General features: G+C 49.5%; 2 protein-coding genes across 2 annotated transcripts in view; one reads left to right on the forward strand and one right to left on the reverse strand.

Annotated features, from left to right (window-relative positions):
- Positions 1-17535, forward strand: part of LOC311119612 (gamma-crystallin A-like) — a 45820-nt gene that overhangs the window by 18202 nt on the left and 10083 nt on the right. The window lies entirely within an intron of this gene.
- Positions 1233-17535, reverse strand: part of LOC311119611 (lactase-like protein) — a 20475-nt gene continuing 4172 nt past the window's right edge. Inside the window, exons 2-13 of the mRNA XM_084194291.1 lie at positions 16615-16783; positions 10535-10695; positions 10290-10377; positions 9949-10058; positions 7769-7897; positions 6759-6854; positions 6411-6631; positions 5339-5609; positions 3953-4082; positions 3313-3512; positions 3042-3105; positions 1233-1529 (exon numbers count right to left, since the gene is read on the reverse strand). Of these exons, the coding sequence (XP_084050417.1) occupies positions 1414-1529; positions 3042-3105; positions 3313-3512; positions 3953-4082; positions 5339-5609; positions 6411-6631; positions 6759-6854; positions 7769-7897; positions 9949-10058; positions 10290-10377; positions 10535-10695; positions 16615-16741 (1713 nt within the window). The 5' untranslated portion in view covers positions 16742-16783 and the 3' untranslated portion in view covers positions 1233-1413. The remainder of the gene's footprint in view (positions 1530-3041; positions 3106-3312; positions 3513-3952; positions 4083-5338; positions 5610-6410; positions 6632-6758; positions 6855-7768; positions 7898-9948; positions 10059-10289; positions 10378-10534; positions 10696-16614; positions 16784-17535) is intronic.

A 17535-nucleotide genomic window follows, 5' to 3' on the forward strand; every position in this document is an offset into this window, starting at 1 on the left:
TTGAGACTTTGTCCCCTCATAAATGTTATGTTGGCAGACTCATTCAGAGCTATAGATTGTCAGTTTACAGGTTTACACATACAAAGGTACTTGCGGTATCATAAATTATATTATTTTTCCACTGATGACCGACTGGGCCAAACCCTGGGTGTCCTACGCTGCAAGACTAGGTTATCCTGCTGAGTTAAAGTCTAAAGGTTTCAAACAAAACCACACACCTCACAGAGCCACATTCATCACACTTCCCAATAATAAATGTTCTTAATGAATCCTCTCGACATCATTGATAATATTCCCTCATTATTGTCATTCTCTCCCAGTGTAGAGCTTCATAAAGCTTCATTCTTCTGTCTATTTATTCCTCTCGTGTTATTATTTAGATTGTTTCTTATTTTTTTAAACTCTGCATCGTTGGGAAAGGGCTCGTCAGTAAGCATTTCACGGTAAAGTCTACCCCTGTTTGTATTAGGCGCATGTGACAAATAAAAATTTGACTTGATTTGATTTGACTATCAATAACTCCAGATTTAGAGGGTCATGTTTAACTCTGCTCATTGAAATTCTCTTTGATGTCTTCATCTCCCATCTTTCATATTAGAAAATATGACTATATTTGACTAAATGCACTATATTGTAGATACTGTATAGACTATTAAATAAGGTTCTGAAGCCTCATCTTCTCCTGAATTCTCTCTACAACACCTGCAGCCTATAAGGAGTCAAACAGTTTCCAAACAGGTTGTAGAATATTTATTGCAATTTAATTAGATTTTCAAGATACAGATAATAATGTATATTAACACTTTATTAACATGGAGTAGCTATCGTTCCATTTTAAAATGTGTCCGGTGTCCAGGTTTGTATCTGTTGCAAAATGTATATAAAATAGATGAACTGTGTGTTATAAAAAATACCGCTATCATTGTCCACACAGCAGGAACATGAGGAAGACAGCGGTGTTCTAGAAGCGCCAACGCAGCAGGAACATGAGGAAGACAGCAGTGTTCTAGAAGCGTCCACGCAGCAGGAACATGAGGAAGACAGCAGTGTTCTAGAAGCGTCCACGCAGCAGGAACATGAGGAAGACAGCAGTGTTCTAGAAGCGTCCACGCAGCAGGAACATGAGGAAGACAGCAGTGTTCTAGAAGCGTCCACGCAGCAGGAACATGAGGAAGACAGCAGTGTTCTAGAAGCGCCAACGCAGCAGGAACATGAGGAAGACAGCAGTGTTCTAGAAGCGTCCACGCAGCAGGAACATGAGGAAGACAGCAGTGTTCTAGAAGCGTCCACGCAGCAGGAACATGAGGAAGACAGCAGTGTTCTAGAAGCGTCCAACGCAGCAGGAACATGAGGAAGACAGCAGTGTTCTAGAAGCGTCCAACGCAGCAGGAACATGAGGAAGACAGCAGTGTTCTAGAAGCGTCCACGCAGCAGGAACATGAGGAAGACCGCAGCCAGGAGAATACAGAGAGTACACACTGTAGGAACCACGATCTCTGTTACCATCTCCATGTGGCTTGTCAACGGATCTGGAATAATCATTTGAACACAATAAATCAATTAAATGTATTTATAAAGCCCTAACAGTAACCCGGCCTACACCCTAAACAGCAAACAGAAGGCAAAGTGGCTAAATACATGTTTATAATAACACAGAGATGACTACACCACTCTGCACTACTAGCTGACATTTACTCAGCAGCAAATAGCGAATAGTCCGATAAGTGAAAACCCCATGCTAAAATCAACCACACCTCAAAATTCAACACTTTTTAAATGATTTGCAAATGATTTGGTGAATGTATTTCACACCCAGGTCTGCTACACACCAGTCAGTCAATCAAAAGAAAAACTAATTGAGTCCTAAGTAGGCCTACCTAAACTTCATCATGCACTGGCCAAACCTTTGGCATCCCTTCCTGCTCCTTATTGTCCTGCTGGGACTTTCTTCTAGCTGGAGGGGCAAACAAAGAAAAGTCCTGTTAGAGAATGTCTTCCCATGTACTTTTGTAGTAGTTCAACTATTTGTAGTTCAACTATTTGTAGTTCAACTATTTGTTGAAAAGTGCCAATTAGAGTCAGAATGTTCCTTTGTTTGCCCTGGCAGCCAGATTCAGCCCAATGTCCCTGCATGCTGAAGTTGTTAGAGCTGAGTGACATGCACTATGTAAAATACTTTCAAATAGTTCAACATTTCAAGTTGAAAGTATGTGCTTGATTTAGGCTGGAGTTCCCGTTTTTGGGACTATTCTATTGAGTCCGTTGTACTGGGGCTTACAAAATCAAGTCAATCGCAGCTCAAGTATTGGAAAGTCTTTGCCATAATGTATTTTAGCCAGGGGTCCGATGGTGTTGGGGTGTAGCCTACTGTACTGTACTGACCCAGGGGCCTGATGGTGTTGGGTGCTGGTGGTGTTGGGTCTGGTGGTGTTGGGGTCTGGCGGTGTTGGGGTCTGGCTATGTTGGGGTCTGGTGGTGTTGGGGTCTGGTGGTGTTGGGGTCTGGCTATGTTGGGGTCTGGTGGTGTTGGGGTCTGGCTATGTTGAGGTCTGGTGGTGTTGGGGTCTGGTGGTGTTGGGGTCTAGTGGTGTTGGGGTGTTGGGGTCTGGGGGTGTTGGGTTCTGGTGGTGTTGGGGTCTGGTGGTGTTGGGGTCTGGTGGTGTTGGGGTCTAGTGGTGTTGGGGTGTTGGGGTCTGGGGGTGTTGGGTTCTGGTGGTGTTGGGGTCTGGTGGTGTTGGGTTCTGGCAGTGTTGGGTTCTGGCGGTGTTGGATTCTGGCGGTGTTGGATTCTGGCGGTGTTGGGTTCTGGAGGTGTTGGGGTCTGGCGGTGTTGGAGTCTGGCGGTGTTGGGGTTTGGCTGTGTTGGGGTGTGGCGGTGTTGGGGTCTGGCGGTGTTGGGTTCTGGAGGTGTTGGGTTCTGGCGGTGTTGGATTCTGGCGGTGTTGGATTCTGGCGGTGTTGGGTTCTGGAGGTGTTGGGGTCTGGCGGTGTTGGGTTCTGGCGGTGTTGGGTTGTAGTGTAGTCTACTGTACTGTACTGACCTGCAGCTAGCAGCTGGTTACTGGAGGAGCATGTCTCTGTGGCTTTCCTTTTCCAGCTCTCCACCTGTAGAGAGACCATAAAAATAAATGAACCAACTAACCAATCAATCAACCAACCAATCAATCAATATGTATTAATACAGCCCGTAAAAAAAAGGTCTGTCACAAAACAGCACAGAGGAAAACTTTGAAGAAAACTTCAACGGTTGTGAACCAAATAGAATAGGCCTGTATCAGGTGTGTACAGGCGTCTGTGACTGACAGACTGTACCTCTCTCTGGTTGGGGAATCCATTGGAGCTGATGATGCGTTTGTAGTACTGAACAGAGGCTTTTGGGTAACGTGGTTTATTCTTGTTGAGGAAGTCCACGTAGAACAGGCCAAACCTCTCAGAGAAGCCTTCGTCCCACTCAAACTTGTCCAGCAGCGACCAGGCTGTGTAGCCCTTCACATTCACTCCGTCCTTAACGGCTGTCATGTGGAGAAAAGACCAACAGAGGGTGCTATAGGAATTAATTTGCCCAGTATCAATAGAGTACATTTTTTACATTTTTTTTTACACTTTAGTCATTTAGCAGACGCTCTTATCCAGAGCGACTTACAGTTAGTGAGTGCATACATTATTTTTTTTCATACTGGCCCCCCGTGGGAATCGAACCCACAACCCTGGCATGCTCTACCAACTGAGCTACACGGGGCTACAGAGTACACAGTGAAATTTCAAACACACTCAAAACACCTGTTTTGTCCTAAAATGATACCAGTTCACTAAAATTGTTTTTATTCATAACAAGTAATTCACGTTTTACTAAACCTCTATAATCTTCTATTATTTTCTCTACAGTGTACTAAACCTTTCTTCAAGGTAATATTAAGAGGATGTTATTTCCTCTGATAGATAGGTTCCTCACCCTTCAGCATCTCATTGATGTAATCCTTGAAGTACTGCATCCTCCAATCATCACACAGGTCTGTGCACCTCTGCACCTTCTCTGACACCCCGTTCTCTGTCACGTAGATCATGGGGTTCCCATACTGGGTCTAGTAGAGAGACAGGGTGGGGAGGAGACAGGGAGACAGGGTGACAGGGTGGGGAGGAGACAGGGAGACAGGGAGACAGGGTGGGGAGGAGACAGGGAGACAGGAAGACAGGGAGGGGAGGAGACAGGGAGACAGGGTGACAGGGAGGGGAGGAGACAGGGAGACAGGGTGACAGGGAGGCAGGGTGGGGAGGAGACAGGGAGACAGGGTGACAGGGAGGGGAGGAGACAGGGAGACAGGTTGACAGGGAAACAGGGTGTGGAGGTGACAGGGAGACAGGGTGACAAGGAGGCAGGGTGGGGAGGAGACAGGGTGTGGAGGAGACAGGGAGACAGGGTGAGGAAGAGACAGGGAGACAGGGTGGGGAGGAGACAGGGTGGGGAGGAGACAGGGTGGGGGGGAGACAGGGAGACAGGGTGGGGAGGAGGCAGGGAGACAGGGTGGGGAGGAGACAGGGAGACAGGGTGGGTAGGAGACAGGGTGGGGAGGAGACAGGGTGGGGAGGAGACAGGGTGGGGAGGAGACAGGGTGGGGAGGAGACAGGGAGACAGGATGGGGAGGAGACAGGGTGGGGAGGAGACAGGGTGGGGAGGAGACAGGGTGGGGAGGAGACAGGGTGGGGAGGAGACAGGGTGGGGAGGAGACAGGGTGTGGAGGAGACAGGGTGGGGAGGAGACAGGGTGTGGAGGATACAGGGAGACAGGGTGGGGAGGAGACAGGATGTGGAGGATACAGGGAGACAGGGTGGGAAGGAGACAGGGTGGGGAGGAGACAGGGTGTGGAGGAGACAGGGAGACAGGGTGGGGAGGAGAGGGTGGGGAGGAGACAGGGTGGGGAGGAGACAGGGAGACAGGGTGGGGAGGAGACAGGGAGACAGGGTGGGGAGGAGACAGGGAGACAGGGTGTGGAGGATACAGGGAGACAGGGTGGGGAGGAGACAGGGAGACAGGGTGGGGAGGAGAGGGTGGGGAGGAGACAGGGTGGGGAGGAGACAGGGAGACAGGGTGGGGAGGAGACAGGGAGACAGGGTGGGGAGGAGACAGGGAGACAGGGTGTGGAGGATACAGGGAGACAGGGTGGGAAGTAGACAGGGAGACAGGGAGCATAAGTCAAATAAAGTGCAAACTTCACACTGAATCAAGAACACCTCCAAACCCACCTGGAAGTAGTTGAAAGTTGTTAACATACAGTATTTGACCAAATACATAATGTATTTAACCCAAGTCTGGCTGGTAGGACAGTCATGTGTGTTATACCTTGACGAAGTTGAGCAGGCGTCTGAATCCCCAGGGGACAGAGTAGAGCCACTCAGAGCCGGGGTCGGGCCAGCGAGGGTCCACCAGCTCGACCAGGTCGCGGTCGGTGAAGTAGCTGTTCCCGCGGCCAGACGGGTAGTTCTTCTGGGTGATATAGCGCGTGGTGAAATGGCCAATACCCAGGAAGTCACAGGTGCCCTTGATGTAACTCTTCTCCTGGGAAGAGAAGACTGGGAGACGGGAGATTCCCAGACCCTGCTGGGCACTCTTCCTACCTGGAGACCAGAGAGAGAGAGAGACCAGCTTACACTATGACCTCTAACCCTTAACCCTAACATTGGGAGGAGAAGACAGGGAGACGGGGAGATTCCCAGACCCTGCTGGGCACTCGTCTTGTCTGTGGAGAGAGAGGCAGCAGGTGTGACAGTGACACATATATGTTTCTATGTCCTGTTACATATAAGCAGGGATGGAACTTAATGATTTTGGGCACGGGCAAGTACACTCAGTAAAAAGAAGGTGCTATCTAGAACCTAAAATGGTTCTTCGGCTGTCCCCATAGGAGAACCCTTTGAAGAACCATTTTGGGTTCCATGTAAAACCCTTTCCACAGAGGGTTCTACATGGAACCCAAAAGAGTTCTTCCTGGAACCAAAAAGGGTTCTCCTATGGCGACAGCTGAAGAACCCTTTCAGAGTGTAGACCACCATTTTTACTATCCCGGGTCTATAATCTGTGCCATTCGATATTTCAAAAGACAGCCGGGCGGGCTAGTTGGGTACATTTTCTACTAGCCTGGTCTGAACAGTACTAGCCTCAGGCTAGCAGGCTAGTTGGGTACATTTTTTACTAGCCTGGTCTGAACAGTACTAGCCTCAGGCTAGCAGGCTAGTTGGGTACATTTTCTACTAGCCTGGTCTGAACAGTGCTAGCCTCAGGCTAGCAGGCTAGTTGGGTACATTTTCTACTAGCCTGGTCTGAACAGTACTAGCCTCAGGCTAGCAGGCTAGCTTCATTTAAACGCTGTGGGTTGTTCCTGGAAATGGAACACCTAGCTGTGACAATACATTACTTGCCTATGTAGTCTTTCATGACCTGAGGGTAGTCCCCATTGAAGATGGGTGTAGCGAACCAGCCCATGTAGAACTGGACATATCTCTCTGCTGCCTCGATGTCTCTCTGGTTGGTGATGTCCACTGGCTCCCCCCAGTCTGCCAACAACGAGATCCCAACCAAGCCTTTCTGTTTGCTTCGCCATTGAGTGTCATAAGTGTGCCAAACCTTAGCATGTGCCTGTTCAAATGAAGAAGACAATATATATTATTCTGTATCAGGTGACAGACAGTACAGCAGGCCAATAAATGGAATTAGATTCCTGACAATATGAAATAGAATGATCTTATAAACAACTAGTGATTACCTTGATAATGTGGTGGGCAGCTTTGTAGGCCCCAGTGCCCCTCAGCTTCAGTCCAGGTGCATGTTCTCCGGTCTCATAGCCCTCCACAGCGCTAGACTACAAACACAGTCTCATAGCCCTCCACAGCGCTAGACTACAAACACAGTCTCATAGCCCTCCACAGCGCTAGACTACAAACACAGTCTCATAGCCCTCCACAGCACTAAACTACAAACACAGTCTCATAGCCCTCCACAGCGCTAGACTACAAACACAGTCTCATAGCCCTCCACAGCGCTAAACTACAAACACAGTCTCATAGCCCTCCACAGCACTAAACTACAAAACACAGTCTCATAGCCCTCCACAGCACTAAACTACAAACACAGTCTCATAGCCCTCCACAGCACTAAACTACAAACACAGTCTCATAGCCCTCCACAGCACAAAACTACAAACACAGTCTCATAGCCCTCCACAGCGCTAAACTACAAACACAGTCTCATAGCCCTCCACAGCGCTAGACTACAAACACAGTCTCATAGACCTCCACAGCACTAAACTACAAACACAGTCTCATAGCCCTCCACAGCACTAAACTACAAACACAGTCTCATAGCCCTCCACAGCGCTAAACTACAAACACAGATACAGTACACTGCATTACTGTACACTAAGACAAATATAATGTTTATGGAAGTCCTGAGTCAAAATACATTGTGTCAAATACTTTAAAATACTTTAGCCTATTTGAAAGTATTTGATACATGTATTTGGCTCTGGTTCATGGTTAAGCTAACCTACAGTACTCTTCTGGAGGAGGATGGTTCATATACTGTGTGTCTCCCAAGTGGCACCCTATTCCCTATATAGTGCACTACTTATGATCAGAGTCCTATGGGCCCTGGTAAACATTAGTGCACTATATAGGGAATAGGGTGCCATTTGGAACACAGCCTGTGTGTCCATCAGATAATGTATTATGGATCATGTATTACGGATCATGTGGTATGGATAATGTATTGTCTTACCCATGGGTTGTTGAAGGTCATCCAGTATTTGACTCTGTCACCAAACCTCTCAAAGCATAAGTTGGCAAAGTCGTTGAAATAGTTCACCATGCTGACGTTCTGCCATCCACCATACTTCTCCTCTAAGACCTGGGTGGTCACAGGGAAGGAAGGTTACTATAGGTCACACAAGACCTGGGTGGTAACAGGGAAGGAAGGTTACTATAGGTCACACAAGACCTGGGTGGTAACAGGGAAGGAAGGTTACTATAGGTCACACAAGACCTGGGTGGTAACAGGGAAGGAAGGTTACTATAGGTCACACAAGACCTGGGTGGTAACAGGGAAGGAAGGTTACTATAGGTCACACAAGACCTGGGTGGTAACAGGGAAGGTTACTATATGTCACACAAGACCTGGGTGGTAACAGGGAAGGAAGGTTACTATAGGTCACACCAGACCTGGGTGGTAACAGGGAAGGAAGGTTACTATAGGTCACACAAGACCTGGGTGGTAACAGGGAAGGAAGGTTACTATAGGTCACACAAGACCTGGGTGGTAACAGGGAAGGAAGGTTACTCTAGGTCACACAAGACCTGGGTGGTAACAGGGAAGGAAGGTTACTATAGGTCACACAAGACCTGGGTGGTAACAGGGAAGGAAGGTTACTATAGGTCACACAAGACCTGGGTGGTAACAGGGAAGGAAGGTTACTATAGGTCACACAAGACCTGGGTGGTAACAGGGAAGGAAGGTTACTATAGGTCACACAAGACCTGGGTGGTAACAGGGAAGGAAGGTTACTATAGGTCACACCATGTCATGGATAGGGAATGTGTTGTAGTAGACTTGTCATCTGGGATCATCATAACAGGAAACATCCCTCCACACTCTTCTTTCAATGAAGCCACTGATACAAATGCAGTACAGTCGGGTCCACATACGTTTGGGATTTATATGGAGTTAGATTACTGACAACATTATTTAAATCTGGATTCTGTAAATATATGGATTAAAAAATGTGTCATGTTTTGCGTTGAACTGTATCTTTGTATGTGCTAGCTCAGCAAGCTAATAGCGATTCACTACTGGTTAGCATACAGTCAGTCAGTTCTCAGTCAGTCAGTACCTAGTCAGTCAGTACCTAGTCAGTCAGTCAGTACCCAGTTAGTTAGTACCCAGTCAGTCAATCAGTACCCAGTCAGTCAATCAGTACCCAGTCAGTTAGTCAGTACCCAGTCAGTCAGTACCCAGTCAATCGGTACCCAGTCAGTTAGTCAGTACCCAGTCAGTCAGTACCCAGTCAATCAGTTCCCAATCAGTAAGTCAGTACCCAGTCAGTCAGTACCCAGTCAGTCAGTCAGTACCCAGTCAGTCAGTACCCAGTCAGTCAGTTCCCAATCAGTCAGTCAGTACCCAGTCAGTCAGTTCCCAATCAGTCAGTCAGTACCCAGTCAGTCAGTACCCAGTCAATCAGTACCTAATCAGTCAGTCAGTAACCAGTCAGTCAGTACCCAGTTAATCAATACTCAATCAGTCAGTCAGTACTCAGTCAGTCAGTCAGTACGCAGTCAGTCAGTACCAAATCAGTCAGTACCGAGTCAGTCAGTACCCAGTCAGTCAGTCAGTACTCAGTCAAGTCAGTACCCAGTCAGTACACAGTCAGTCAGTCACTACCCAGTCAGTCAGTACCCAGTCAGTCAATCAGTACCCAATCATTCAGTCACTACCCAGTCAGTCAGTACCCAGTCAGTCAGTACCCAGTCAGTCAGTACCCAGTCAGTCAGTACCCAGTCACTACCCAGTCAGTGAGTACCCAGTCAGTCAGTACCCAGTCAGTCAATCAGTACCCAATAATTCAGTCACTACCCAGTTAGTCAGTACCCAGTCAGTCAGTACCCAGTCAGTCAATCAGTACCCAATCATTCAGTCACTACCCAGTCAGTCACTGCCCAGTCAGTCAGTACCCATTAAATCAGTACCCATTCAGTCAGTCAGTACCCAGTCACTACCCAGTCAGTGAGTACCCAGTCAGTCAGTACCCAGTCAGTCAATCAGTACCCAATCAGTCAGTCAGTACCCAATCATTCAGTCACTACCCAGTCAGTCAGTACCCAGTCAGTCAGTACCCAGTCAGTCAGTACCCAGTCAGTCAATCAGTACCCAATCAGTCAGTCAGTACCCAGTCATTCAGTGCCCACCTGTGGCAGATCCCAGTGGTACAGGGTGACTATTGGTGTGATGTTATTGTCCAGGAGCATGTTGATCAGGTCATCATAGTATTTTATCCCCTTCTCATTGATGTGGTCAGCTGGAGAGGAAAAAAAGACATTTCCATTACCTATAACATTCACGAAAAACATTATGAAGCTTTGTCCTGGACAAAGTGGAGAATCTGGACTATGAAGTATGTTCAGTGGAGAATCTGGACTATGAAATATGTTCAGTGGAGAATCTGGACTATGAAGTATGTTCAGTGGATAATCTGGACTATGAAGTATGTTCAGTGGAGAATCTGGATTATGAAGTATGAAGCATTTACTTTTGATTCCGTTGGGAAAGATCCTTGGCCAGGAGATGGAGAAACGATAGTGGTTAAACTTCATGTCCTTCATCAAGGTGATGTCATCCTAGAAGATATTGACAATGTCATGTCAAAGTGTCAATTGAGACGGAGCCATATGGTTCAAATATCAAATGGCACCCTATTTCCTTTGCAGTGCACTACTTTTAACCACTTTTTACTATACAGGGATAGTCTGTCTACTGTCTATGCAGTCTATTCACCTTGAATTTGTAGTATCCTTCGCAGGAGTGGTCTCCGGTGTCGTTGAGGAAGATTTTTCCCTTCTTGTGGGCGAACACGTCCCAGATGCTCATCCCCTTGCCATCCTTGTCCCAGGCTCCCTCTGTCTGGTACGCAGAGCCCCCAGCCCCCCAGGAAAACCCTTCAGAGAGATATAGAGGTTAGCTGTCTGGTAAGCAGAGCCCCCAGCCCCCCAGGAAAACCCTTCAGAGAGATATAGAGGTTAGCTGTCTGGTACACAGAGCCCCCAGCCCCCCAGGAAAACCCTTCAGAGAGATATAGAGGTTAGCTGTCTGGTAAGCAGAGCCCCCAGCCCCCCAGGAAAACCCTTCAGAGAGATATAGAGGTTAGCTGTCTGGTAAGCAGAGCCCCCAGCCCCCCAGGAAAACCCTTCAGAGAGATATAGAGGTTAGCTGTCTGGTACACAGAGCCCCCAGCCCCCCAGGAAAACCCTTCAGAGAGATATAGAGGTTAGCTGTCTGGTAAGCAGAGCCCCCAGCCCCCCAGGAAAACCCTTCAGAGAGATATAGAGGTTAGCTGTCTGGTACACAGAGCCCCCAGCCCCCCAGGAAAACCCTTCAGAGAGATATAGAGTTGTCACGTCTCCTCCTGTGGCTCCCCTCCGGCGCTCTGATTCGCCGGTCTACTGAGCCACCGGTCTGAGTGCACCACCTCGGCAACACCGGAATGGAAACCCAACGCACCCTAATCACCTCCAGCGCACCTGCACCTCATCATCTCATCACCACCCCTATTTAGCCCTGGACTGTTCTGGAAGATGTTGTGTGTGATTGTTTAGCTTCGTGTCGTTTACTCTATCTTTGTTATTTCTCTTTCTCATTGTTTAGTAAACCTTGACCTTGTTAATTCCTGCGTCTGCGTCCTGCCTCTTCGTATACTCAGTACTCGTCACAGAATCACACACCAAACGAAAATGGATGCAGCAGGAGTTTCCCAGTGCCTGGACCAGCACCAGCAGCAGCTTGCCCAGTTGAACGCCGCCATGCAGGAAGTGCTCCAAACTCTGCTAAATCTGCCCAGCGCTCCGGGTCCACCTCAGGGTGCGGCGAGTGCCCCAAATCCACCTGTTCCCGTGCTATCACCCATTTCTGCGGGAACCCTCGCCCTACCGGAGCGCTATGACGGTAAAACTACTAAATGTAGTGGCTTCCTGCTACAGGTTTCACTTTATCTGGCGCGTCAGCCTCGGGCATATACATCTGACCAAGCCAGGATAGCGCTGGTGATTTCGCTCCTTCAAGGAAAGGCGCTGGATTGGGCCACGGCAGTTTGGGAAGGAGAGGAGGCAGTGGCGCTTCCCTATCCCACCTTCCTCGCTCGGTTCAGGGTAGTGTTTGATCATCCCACGGAGGGAAAGGACGGGGGTGAGCGTCTCCTCCATCTACAACAGAGAGAGGGGCCCGCGTCCGAGTACGCTCTGAGCTTTCGCACAGTGGCGGCGTCTTCCGGCTGGAATGAGCGTGCTCTGCGCACGGCCTTCAGGAGAGGCTTACGGGAGGACATCAAGATGGAACTCGCATGTCGGGACGACGAGATGGACCTCCTTGATACCCTCATCACCACGGCCATCCGTCTAGACGACATGTTGAGAGAGAGATGGCGTTCCCAACACCTCCCGGAGCCTCGTCGCTCACCCCATCTGAGCTATGGAAGCCGCCCTGCATCTGAGTCATCACCCATGGAAGTGGGCAGCACCCCCTACACCACCACGGACCACAGATCTCCTGCCAGCTCCCTATCTAGGCGGTATGACTCCCGTCGCCGCTCCGTGAGTGTTAGGTCAGCTCCTATCACAAAACCATTGTTTTTAGTTCCCATAACGGTGTCTGGTTATTCCTTCTCTTCCACTTCTACTGCTATGATAGATTCCGGATCAGCGGAGAACCTTATAGATAGGGAGCTGGTCTCTGAATGGGGGTTGCCCACCGTGCCACTGCTATCTCCTCTACACGTCACATCACTGGACAATAAACCCCTTGGATCAGGCACCATTACGCACGTCACTCTCCCCATCACCATCACCATTCCCACACTACCGGAGCACCACGAGGAGCTGTCATTCCACATCGTCACGTCACCCCTTCACCGGATCGTCTTGGGATTGCCCTGGCTCAGACTACACAACCCCACCATCAATTGGAGCACCAAGAGGATCACAGCCTGGTCCACCTCATGCCGGAAGACCTGCCTGTCGGTGGTTTGTTGTTCCACGTCTGTGGAGAGTCCGGAGTCCGCCCTCCAGCCCAACATTCCACATGAGTACGCAGATCTCTCTGATGTCTTCTCTTCATTAAAGGCTAGGTGTCTCCCTCCTCACAGGCCCTGGGACTGCACCATTGACCTGCTGGAGGGACAACACTCCCCAAAGAGTCGCATTTACCCCCTTTCCATGGCGGAGACTGAGGCCATGGAGAAGTATGTGGCGGAGACCCTGAAACAGAGGTTCATCAGACGCTCTACCTCGGAGGACTGAGACCATGCATTGACTACAGGGGGCTGAACGCAGTCACCACCAAGTACCGGTACCCCCTCCAATCTGGTTCCGTCGGCCATCGAGCAGCTACGAGGGGCCCGGTACTTTACCAAGTTGGACCTGAGGAGTGCCTACAACCTGATCCGAATCCGGGTGGAAGACGGCATTCAGCACTACCTCAGGCCACTATGAATACCGCGTCATGCCCTACGGCCTAGCCAACACACCTTTTGTGTTCCAGTCCTTCGTCAATGACTTGTTCCGGGACATGCTGAGTAGACAGGTGGTGGTGTACATCGACGATATCCTGATCTACTCGGCTACATTCGAGGAGCACGTCAGGGACGTTCGAGCTGTCCTACTCCGCCTCCAGGAACACAGCCTGTTGGTGAAGGGGGAGAAATTCCACCAACAGGCCATCTCCTTCCTGGGATACTGGATCAGTCCTCAGGGGGTGTTCATGGAAGGAGTGAAGACGGACGCCATCAGCTCATGGCCATTTCCCACCACCATCAAGGGCCTACAGAGCTTCCTAGGCTTCGTTAATTTCTACCGGCATTTAATCAGGTCCTTCAGCTCCATAGCCGCCCTGCTCACCTCTCTCCTTAAGGGTGGGCCTCAGAAGCTGCCCTGGAATCCTGAGGCTGACGCTGCCTTCAAGAGGATGAAGGAGAGGTTCAACACAGCGCCCATCCTAAAACACCCAGATCCTTCTCGTCCTTTCATCCTGGAGGTGGACGCATCGGAGGAGGGTGTGGGTGCGGTCCTCTCCCAGCGGCATGGTAAGCCAGAGAAAATGTATCCCTGTGCCTTTTTCTCTAAAAAGCTTACCCCCGCAGAGAGGTACTATGGAGTTGGTACAGGGAGCTGTTGGTGGTGGTCCTCGCTCTGGAGGAATGGAGACACTGGCTGGAGGGCGCAGTCCATCCATTCCGGATTCTTACTGACCACCGGAATTTGGAGCACATACGGGCAGCGAAACGGATGAACTCTCGTCAAGCCAGGTGGGCCCAATTTCTCACTTGCTTCCAATTCATTCTGTCCTACCGCCCAGGATCCCAGAATGTGAAGGCCGACGCACTCTCCAGGATGCACCATACCGGAGAAAGGAAGGATCTGGGGGTCCTATCCTGCCCTCGTCTCTCATCGTTGCTCCTGTCGTTTGGGATGTGGACGAAGACATCCGCCTGGCGGCTCAGGAGGACCCAGCGCCTGCCAACGCCCCTGCGGGGCATGTGTATGTACCCACCAGTGTCCGTGACCACCTGCTGATCTGGGCGCACACTACCCTTACGGCAGGGCACTCTAGTATTACGCACATTCTCTAGCCCAAAAATACTGGTGGCCCACCTTGGCTTCTGATGTCTCCCGCTATGTCAACTCCTGTTCCGTATGTGCCCAAACGAAGACACCTCGAACACCCCGGTAGGCAAACTAGTTCCTCTCCCAGTGCCTCAGCGACCTTGGTCACACCTGTCCATAGACTTTGTCACCGACCTTCCACGTTCTGACAGCTTCACCACAGTCCTGGTGGTCGTAGATTGGTTCTCCAAATCATGCCGTTTTTTGCCACTAACTGGTCTTCCTTCTGCTCTCCAGGTCGCTGAGGTCCTGTTCCAACAGGTCTTCCGGCATTATGGACTTCCGGAGGACATCGTCTCGGACCGTGGCCCCCAATTCACCTCCCGAGCGTGGAAGGCTTTCCTGGAGAAGATCGGGCCACGGCCAGCCTCACTTCTGGGTATAGGCCTCAGTCGAATGGGCAGGTGGAGCTCATGAACCAGGAGCTGGGGAGGTTTCTTCATTGTCACTATCAGGACCGGCAGGGTGAGTGGGAAAGGTTTCTTCCCTGGGCAGAATATGCCCAGAACTCCCTCGTTCACTCCTCCACAGGGCTCACTCCCTTCCAGTGCGTCCTGGGGTACCAGCCGGCCCTGGCCCCTTGGACACCCAGCCAGATCGATGCGACCGCTGTTGACGAGTGGTTCCACAGGGCCGGACAGGTCTGGGACGCCGCCCATGTCCATCTCCAGTGGGCCATTCGTCGGCAGAAGGACCAACCCAGCTAACAAAATTACGTTCCAGGACGTGACCACAAAGTTATTTTAGTCCCCACATAAGTCATGATAACGTTATTGTGAAACTTACAGACGATGTTCCAAAATGTATTTCTATCATTCCGATTGTAACGTTATATGAAGACAAACCATAGCTCTAAATGTAACGTTATGAAATGTTCCTAGGATATCTCCAAAATAACATGATATTCAGAACCTTTCATGGACTACCAAGGAACATTTTTAATGTTCCCATGATGTCTGTATAGCGACCTGATATTTATAACCTCTATAATACTTATTAGAAACGGGCTATGACATTCAGTACCTCTGGAAGACTTAAGGGGAATGTTACAAATGTCTCAGTTACGTTCCTTGTTAGCTGGGAAGCCGACCGCCACCGCAGTGAGGCCCCTGTATTCCAGCCTGGGGATCGTGTCTGGCTGTCCACAAAAAACCTCCCTCTCCGCCTGCCCTGCAAGAAACTGAGCCCCCAGTTTGTGGGGCCGTTTAAGGTTCTCCGGCGGATAAATGAGGTATCATACCGGCTGCTCCTTCCCCCTCACTACCGTGTCACACCCACTTTTCATGTGTCTCTCCTCAGGCCGGTGGTTCCTGGTCCTCTGGCGGATGCTGTCCCCCGGGGTACGCCTGCTCCGCCCCTGGACATTGACGGGAGTCCGGCATATGTGGTGAGGGACCTGCTGGACTCCAGGTTCCGTGGGGGACGGCTCCATTACCTGGTGGACTAGGAGGGGTATGGTCCTGAGGAGAGGAGCTGGGTTCCGGCTGGGGATGTTCTGGACCCCAACCTAATTCGGGACTTCCACCGTCGTCGCCCTGACCGGCCCGCTCCTCGTCCTCGGGGTCGTCCTCCTGGCCGGCGACGTCCAGAGGCTGGAGCCGCGCGTCCTGGGGTGGGGGGGGGGGGGGTAGTGTCACGTCTCCTCCCGTGGCTCCCCTCCGGTGCTCTGATTCGCCGGTCTACTGAGCCACCGGTCTGAGCACACCACCTCGGCAACACCGGAATGGAAACCCAACCTCCAGCGCACCTGCACCTCATCATCTCATCACCACCCCTATTTAGCCCTGGACTGTTCTGGATGATGTTGTGTGTGATTGTTTAGCTTCGTGTCCACTATCCTTGTTATTTCTCTTTGTCATTGTTCAAGTAAACCTTGACCTTGTTAATTCCTGCGTCTGCGTCCTGCCTCTTCGTATACTCAGTACTCATCACAAGAGGTTAGCAACAACTCTTCATTCCTGTGAAAAGATAAATTACATGTTTCTCCCCCTCTCTCTCTCTCTCTCTCTCTCTCTCTCCCCTCTCTCTCTCTCTCTCTCTCTCTCTCTCTCTCTCTCTCTCTCTCTCTCTCTCTCTCTCTTAATTTCTGTAATTCTTATTCTGCAGATCTTATTTCTAGTTGTATAAATATGTTTTGCTGTTAGTTATAGACCTTTTTAACATGATTTCGGTCACTTCTGCATTTCTCCTTGTACAGTAGCCTACCAGTTGGGAAAGTGCCATAGTAGAATGATCCGCGTTCACTCTTGGTCCAGTCAAAGTCTTCGCTGGCTGACACACACAGCACCAGCACAAGCACATGCTGCGGCTTCAGCATCCGCTGTAGTAACATGGTGTTGATCTGTCACAGGTGGCTCACTGTCTCCGGTCACACCTGTACATAGAAGGAAGAATCACACAGTATTTTTTATAAACGCTTAAGAGTTACTATGGATACTTATAGTCAGTGTCATAACACTGTACTTCATAGAAAGTGTTACCCCTTATTCTTTTACTTTAATGCCAATGAGTAGAAAACTGATCTCAGATAATACTTAAACACTCATCTCAGGGATGAATTACTTCTGTGTAATTAACACCATTGTATTAATATTATACAGAGCTCAAACTGCAGATAGTTTGTCTCAAGACAAGTCTACCAATCTGAGTTGATACAAACAATATACTATATATTTTCATATAATACTGATAGAAATCACACAAATAAAACCTTTTCAGCTCTACTATCAAATGGAGGCCCAACACAGACTTACACAGAGGCGCTAGATATCCAACGTCTGTGGATAAAAGCATCCTAATTAACTCACACTGGAAAACATCTCCAAATAATGGTTTAAACTCAGAAATAAGCAATAGTCCATTGAAAACGCTGACACCATATCATTCTCAGGCCCAAACTAAGATTAAAGAAATTATCTAGCCTCATTTCAACCAGCCATGAGATACACTGACGCAAAACGCAATTAAAGACAAGAAGTACGTCAGCTTGTCCAACACAGTCAGTATCAGTGACATGTCAAACTGATCCCGTTCCCGGCAGAGGTACCGAGGTCTAGTAACTGATCATGAAAATCCTTCAGTGTCTAATTTAGAAAAGTGAGCAAAAAATGTTTAAGAATGTAGACA

The sequence above is a fragment of the Coregonus lavaretus genome (genome assembly GCF_964263955.1).
Source record: "Coregonus lavaretus genome assembly, contig: HAP1_SCAFFOLD_428, whole genome shotgun sequence".
Taxonomy (NCBI): domain Eukaryota; kingdom Metazoa; phylum Chordata; class Actinopteri; order Salmoniformes; family Salmonidae; genus Coregonus; species Coregonus lavaretus.